This window comes from Sardina pilchardus, chromosome 15 (assembly GCF_963854185.1).
Source record: "Sardina pilchardus chromosome 15, fSarPil1.1, whole genome shotgun sequence".
Taxonomy (NCBI): Eukaryota; Metazoa; Chordata; class Actinopteri; order Clupeiformes; family Clupeidae; genus Sardina; species Sardina pilchardus.
This window is the reverse complement of record NC_085008.1, coordinates 22,924,769-22,931,781: the sequence shown is the minus strand read 5'-3', so window position 1 is coordinate 22,931,781 and position 7,013 is coordinate 22,924,769. Positions and strand designations below refer to the sequence as shown.

The 7,013-nt window shown below is 46.7% G+C and overlaps 1 protein-coding gene across 2 annotated transcripts; it reads right to left on the bottom strand.

The window, feature by feature from the left end:
- Window positions 1-2: 2 nt before the first annotated feature.
- Window positions 3-6,970, bottom strand: si:dkeyp-117h8.4 (uncharacterized protein LOC572032 homolog). Of its 2 annotated transcripts, none has more exons than XM_062557083.1 (10): window positions 6,789-6,970; window positions 6,176-6,242; window positions 5,928-5,980; window positions 5,758-5,791; window positions 5,624-5,649; window positions 4,814-4,895; window positions 2,260-4,679; window positions 2,070-2,106; window positions 1,904-1,949; window positions 3-338 (listed from the first exon to the last, which is right to left on the bottom strand). In XM_062557083.1, exons 1-10 carry the CDS (start codon window positions 6,864-6,866, stop codon window positions 296-298), a joined length of 2,886 nt encoding a protein of 961 aa, XP_062413067.1. In that variant the 5' UTR covers window positions 6,867-6,970; the 3' UTR covers window positions 3-295. The 2 variants fall into 2 exon arrangements, with proteins under 2 accessions (XP_062413067.1, XP_062413068.1); XM_062557084.1 differs by having other exon boundaries at window positions 1,904-1,946.
- Window positions 6,971-7,013: the final 43 nt, after the last annotated feature.

Genomic DNA, 7,013 nt, shown 5'->3' with positions numbered 1-7,013 from the left:
TGTTTAAGATGCCATTTGCGTTTTTATTTAACCTAAAATGTATTTTTCAAGGTGTTTTTATTTAAAATAAATGTTGTAAAATATTAGTTCATTTAGACAGAAACAGACAGATTACCTGACAGACAACAGACCAGTTATACAGTATAATCAGCCCTTTATAACTCTTAACTCTCATGACTCTTTATAGCTCTCTGTGCAAGTTAGGAGTCAGACCATCATAGCATGTATGGCTTAGAGGGACAGATTATATACTGAGGTAGTCCTGTTGAGAACCCAATGTGTTCCAGAGTTATCCTCAGCAACGCGGTATGCCGTAGAGGAGTCTTCTTCGTGACACGCTGTAGAGAAAGAGAAGTAAAATCAGGGCTGGGCACGGAAAAAACCTTGCAAAGCATATGATTCAACATAAACAGTGATGCGTTGATGAACACTTTGCTTAAGTGCTTGGAGAAGGCCAGTGTTTGCAGTCTTTCATACATTTATTCAGAGCCTGATGAAAATGATGTAAGAATAGGTTTAATTTTCTTTTCATTCTTATACTTTTAATTTATTTTTGTAGTTGAATGGACACTGAGCACAAGGAATTTCATTACTTATAAATTCTTTTTATGAGTACATGACAAACTTGAACTTGAACTACTTCATCTGTAAATGTCCAGGTAGATATGCTGTGCTCACTGCATTTTTAATACAGCGGGCTTTGTATACATGTAGATGCTGATAGGACAGCACCTCTGACACACCCATCAAAACGAAAGAAAACAACCTCAAAAACCTGTTGCACATTGTTGTATCCAAGCCAAACCAGAAATAGTAACACAAAGTTTTGCTTTTGAACATGCCCCAGGAGTGGTAATCTCCAAATCACTTTTAAAGCAACACTAAAGCACTTTTCCTCTGTCACTCACACGCACGCTATTTGTTTATCCAGCAAATAACGATGTTCATAGACAAGGTAGAGTGTGTTGCATGATTTTATGAAAGTATGATGTATTGCGACATCAAGCCAAATTTGTAGTTTCTTAATTTGTCTCATTCCATCGAACTACAGATCCGCTACCCGATCTGGTAAACTTACATAGTGCGGTTATAGCCGATAGAGGGCCGGGAAGCGAATGCAGAAGTGCCGTTCACCCTGTTACAAGTTGATGAACCACTGAAATGATTTTGGAAACATTATTTTGAGGTACAAAAAACTCTTTAGTGTTGCTTTAAATCCTGTGCAGTTACACTTATTCACCGTAACTGATGCTAAGTGATGACATGAAGGCTGCCAATTAAACAGATATCAGTAGAGGTGAGAATCATGCGCAACCTACAGTAAGTAATAAATGTAATCATACTTTGCGCCATAGTCTTTCCAGACAGCATGGTGAATACTGATCTAAAGCCGTAACAGACAGCATGGTGAACACTGATCTAAAGCCGTAACAGACAGCATGGTGAACGCTGATCTAAAGCCGTAACAGACAGCATGGTGAATACTGATCTAAAGCCGTAACAGACAGCATGGTGAATACTGGTGGTCTAAAGCCATAACAGACAGCATGGTGAATACTGATCTACATGGTGGATACTGATCTAAAGCCATAACAGACAGCATGGTGAATACTGATCTAAGGCCATAATAGACGGCATTTTTAAAATGGGGTTTCACATTGTACATGCAAGCGGCAGCGCTGTGTTATGAAACCCATTACCGTCAATGGCTTGCGCACAAGAATTGGCCTGCCACTGCGCTGTGCAGAGTGCAGAAGGTTATTATTGAAAAGGGGATTATTTATTCTCAACCTTTACACTGCCCTTTACAGTCCTACAACCAATATAATTTAGCACACATTTCCCAAAATGCAACTGGAAAGATTAGCTTATTTTGTTCATGAATAGTCAGGTTGACAAATACCTGTGTGACAGTCCACTTTTATTCCAATCCTCTTCTGACATTCCTGCTGAAACCAAACAAACCAAAAATATGATTTAAACAATTTTGATAAATAATAAAATAAAAAACACTTAATGTTGTTTTTTCCCCACTACATTTGGATATGGGTGGAAAACAGTCAATTTACCTTCAGTTTCATGCATCATCTGGTCCTGCTGACTTCTCTGAAATAAAAAAAACAAAAAATGTAAAGTAAATTGCATATTAATCGAGCGTTACATTGATTTCGCAAAATATTTTCAGCAAAGGTGCAGTCAAAACATGCTTGCAGCCGCTAATACAAGGGAAATGACCGAATAAATACGATGGGCTCTTACCCGGGATGAAGCGTGTGGGTGAGTCCCCAGGCTGGGCCCGGCCCTGGCCCTGGCCCTGCCTGCCTTCATGAGCCTCATGGCTGCCCTGAGGAACCGGGGACTGGGGCACTGGAGCAGTAGGGCCCTGCTGCGGGTGCGCTGCTCCTCTGAGAGCCCCTGGCCCACTGAGGCCATCAGCTCATCGCCGTCACCATCACCTCTTCCCCACTGCTGCTGCTGCTGCTGCTGATGAGGGTGATGATGAGGATGGTGATGAGGATGGTGATGGTGATGGTGCTGATGCTGATGCTGCGGAGGGTAAGCATGAGGCTTGGATGGACTGTATGCCTGGGCACTTTGATTATGCTGGGGGTAACCATGACGCTTCGATGGACTAAACGCCTGGGCGCTTTGATGATGCTGGGGGTAACCGCGAGACTTTGATGGACTGTGAGCCTGGGCACTTTGATGATGCTGAGGGTAACCATGACGCTTGGATGGACTGAACGCCTGGGCACTTTCCCGGAAGCGCTTGAGGCTGGGTGACTCCTTGGGCTCAGACTGGCTGCGGCGTTTGCTCAGGCGCGGGTGGGAGTGGGACGGTGCCAGGCCCAGGGCGGCCAGTGTGGCGTAAGAGTACGAGGAGGAGGAAGAGGAGGGGCCGGCAGTGTGATGGTGGTGGTGGTAGCGACCACCGCTGCTGGTCTGGGCGCCCTGGTACAGATTTGGTGACTGGCTCTCGTCAGACATCTCACTACATACTGAGGCCGCGTCATCACAACCCTCTGCTGCGTACCGCCTCTTCTCCGCCTGCTGAGACTCCTGCCAATGCTGATGTTCCACCAGCGGACTGTACACCTGCTGGCCTTTGTGAAGGCGCTTCAAGAGAGGGTTACGGTCCGGCTTTAAGCGGCGTTTCCGAACTGGCGTGAGGGAGAGGGCGGCCAACCAGGAGTGGTTGGTCCTGGCCGGGCTGGTGTTGGTGCTGGTGTTGGTGGTGGTGCTGGTGACGGGGCTGGCTCTGCAGCCTTCGGCGCTCTGCTCGCACAGGCAGCACAAGGGGCCGTGGTGAGACGGCGACCGCGACCTCCTCTGGCAGATGTGCTGGTGGTACAGCTGGCGGAACTGCTGGTTGACGTGCTGGATGGAGGAGGAGAGCCGCCCAGCAGGACCGCGCTCGGAATCCCGCGGACCAGAGAGGGACCGTCTACGTGTCTGGAGAGCTGGAGAGTGGCCGGGGGAAGGCTTGGCATTCTCCTGGTGATGGCGATGGCGATGGCTAGGCGACGCGATGATTTCTGGGTGGCGGGAGAGGGAGGAAGGCTTTGGGACGGCGGTGGAGTAAGGACTGCGGATGGTCGGAGGTTTCCCAGGGCTGGACTTGGAAGGAGAACCACGAGGAGCCTCCCTGCTCAGAAACATTCGCTTGTGAGGACTGTAGCTTCCCATTGAAACACTACAACTGGGGCGAGCCTTGAGAGACGGTTGCTGGGGGCTGGCAGGACAGTGTGTCTTGGGGCGACTCCTCGTTGGGGAGGTCCACAGAGCCTCACGTCTGTGAGGTGAGGAGTAGTGTGTCTCCTGGAGGCTATGCGGAGCGTAGGGAAAGTGTCGAGACGATGAGTGCACCTCCTGCTGGCGTGGAGGGGAATCCTCTATGAGCACAGGCCTGCTGTGGTGATGACAGGAAGGCGAGTTCAGAACAGAGTTCACTTTGGAAGGGGAACTCAGAGAACCCTCATAGTTCCTTCGCTTTGGTGAGGGACACACTTGTGTTTGGTTCCAAGCATCATACAGGCCAGTGATGGGCTGAGAAGCATGGGAGCCAACAACACTGGGATGGAACGACGCAACTTTGGGCTCTTGCTCTCTGACCTCGTGCTCTGAATGGTGACTCAGCGTGTATGTTGTGTCCAGCTCCTGGCAGGCATCGCTGGGGCTCGATGGGCCAGAGGAAGGCGGTGTGGAGAAGTCCATCACCAGCACAGGTCTCTGCTCTGCCGCACCCTGCGAGGAGACACTCTTCCACGGGGAGGATCTCTGACCACTGCCTGCTTTTCTGGCCTGGGCCTGGTGGGAGTGAGCCTGGGCCTCAGCGCTAGCCTCGGGGGCAAGTGGTGGAGTCTTCGCCTTTAGGGGTCTGTGAGCAAGGGAGGTCATGGAGCCACTGACTCCAGAGCTGTTAATGAAGCTCTGTCCCGGAAGAAGTCGCTTGGCCTTCCAGCGCTGGCGTTGGTACTTGCGGCGCAGGGAGCTGGCCGCCTCGGACACCTGCTGTCGCTGGCAGGCGCCGCGGATCTGGCTGAGCATGCTGGGATACAGGTCCTGCAGCGAGGGCCCTTCGCTCTGGCTGCTGAATGTGCGCTCCAGCTCTGGGTCCTGCTCCTCAGGAAGGGACAGCTGGCTGGACGAGACATGGGACGCTTCCAAAAGAGATTGCCCTTTAGAGAAAGAAAGAAAAGAGAATAAGGCACAAAGGCAGGAATAGCTTAAAAACCAAACTGTTTAATGCTGGATGACAACGTGACATAACAACATATGCCTTGGCATAGAGATTGTGTGCAAGCACATGTACCTGGATTGATCTCAATATCCCTCTCCAGTGCATTATGATCATGATTCTCCTTTACTTCTTCATCGTCGTCATCGTCAAAGACCTGCGTTTACAGAGCAAGGACATTTACAATCTGTTTTAAATGAATATTTAAATGAATATTTCCCACAACATCATTAGCCTCGTTTATACTGTGGGCCATCGGCACAGGGACTTTGGCCTGGGCTACAAACCCCAGGGCTATAATTCCTGCTGTGTTTACATAATCATGGGCCAAGTGAACTTCTGCCAAAATTGTAGCCAGAGACACTTCATAACACAACACAACAGAGTAAACAGATTTAAAAAAAACATCACACATCAAACTGTACAACTGTAACTACAACAACACTGTACAACAAACAGCACTGTAATGAGTCTGTTAAAAGTAAGTAATTTCTGTGTTAGTTAGCTATCTAGTAGCCAGTATGTCACTTTTGCTAGTTTGCATGAAAAAAACTGTAACTATGGTAACAATACATTGTGATATGTATGTGACCCTGATCACTGACCTGGGGTATTCCAAGTATGTGCTTTAGTGACAACCCTGGGTAAAGTAAATCTTCTAATGGAAGAGTTGTATGGCTTCATTCTCCCAGCAAAACAATGCCATATGGGTCCTGTTGTAGAAGCTTTTCTTACCCAGGTTCGTCACTAAACCACGCACTTGCCCCCCCTTGAAACTTAGGCCATACCAACAAGCCCCCCCTAGGCCAGGAAAGGTCACCAGGTTTGGTCCACAGGCAATACAATACAAACAAACACACAAACAGCTGGAAATGCAATGCTTACCAGTTTGTCCTCAGTGTTGTTCAGATCTGGAAAATATATCAATATACTCTGGTATGTCAACATAATATTGAAATTCATGTGCAATATAGACATGCATTAAAGTCAACGTCAAAGAGTAAATATCATAGTTTTACCTCTTCGTGTCTTCAAAGTTTTTTCTGCGAAATTCTGCACAATTGGGAAAGAAAAAGTTTGTTATTGGCAGATACAGTTGGGGAGGAAAAAGTTTCACAAAACAAGAACACTTGGTCCTTCACAGGTTGAAATACATTCAGAAATGGTAATGGGAGTCACATTTTCTCACCTGTAAAGACTGTAGTCTTCTATCTGCCTCTTGACTGTCTGCTGGCATTGTCCCTGTGGAGTAATATTCAATAAACCAACCTTAGCTCTGTGGTAAAATGTCCTAACAAGTGGTGACACCTAAACCATGCATACTCTGGAGTACTGAACTGAAATCGGTACTGTATTGGCATTCACCACTAGGGGGTAGGATGGATACATGCATGAATCTACACGCTTTGCAGAGATGATATGATAGGAAATGTGTACCTTTTCGTGTTTTAAAGGTCATGGTTTCCAAGCATAGGTCAAACCCAGGATCTTCAACATTGGCATACTGTGATTGAAAAATGAAACATGTGACATTAGAAACTATAACCCGCTCTCCACTTCCCTTCTCCACCTCCTCTTCTACAACTTCTCCTGCATAGTGCATACTACTTGACTACTAGGGCACTCCTATCCTCTTGTACTGACTAGCTATGGTCTATGGTGATTGCTGAGTGCTGACGTTAAACTGATTAAGTAACATTACAGAACTGTTTCAATTAGGATCAAGTTAGTTAAATTACTATTTGATAACATTATCTAACTGACAAGACAGTGCATTAAATCAGCTGTTTTTAGTGGCACGTTGCCGCCCCCATCAAATGTTACCTTGACATTCTACATTAAAATGTTAGCTTAACGTTACATTAAAAGCACAGAAGTTGGAAACGCCGCGTTGGCTAACAACAAGTTGATGTAGCCATCTTAAATCACCAAACAAGTTAACATCTTTTAGCGTTCAGCCAGTTCATGTTCGCTTTCACAATAATGCTAGCGTTAACGTTAAACAACACAACACCTCATGCAATGTTATATTAGCATTAGCTTTGCTAACCTTCTCACAGATATCCTCTATTCTTTGTTTGAAAGTGTCTGCATTCTTCTTGTACTCTGTCCACAGCTCTGGGTCCATCTTCACGGCTTCGGCTTAAATTAATGCCAAAATAGGTGTGTAACAAACAATGCATTCATTCGGGTTTCTTCCGACAAGTGAAATCCGAACAAAAAGAGCGCGGTACACTTTCAAAGATTTGAATCCTGCGCCGCATATGACGTAATC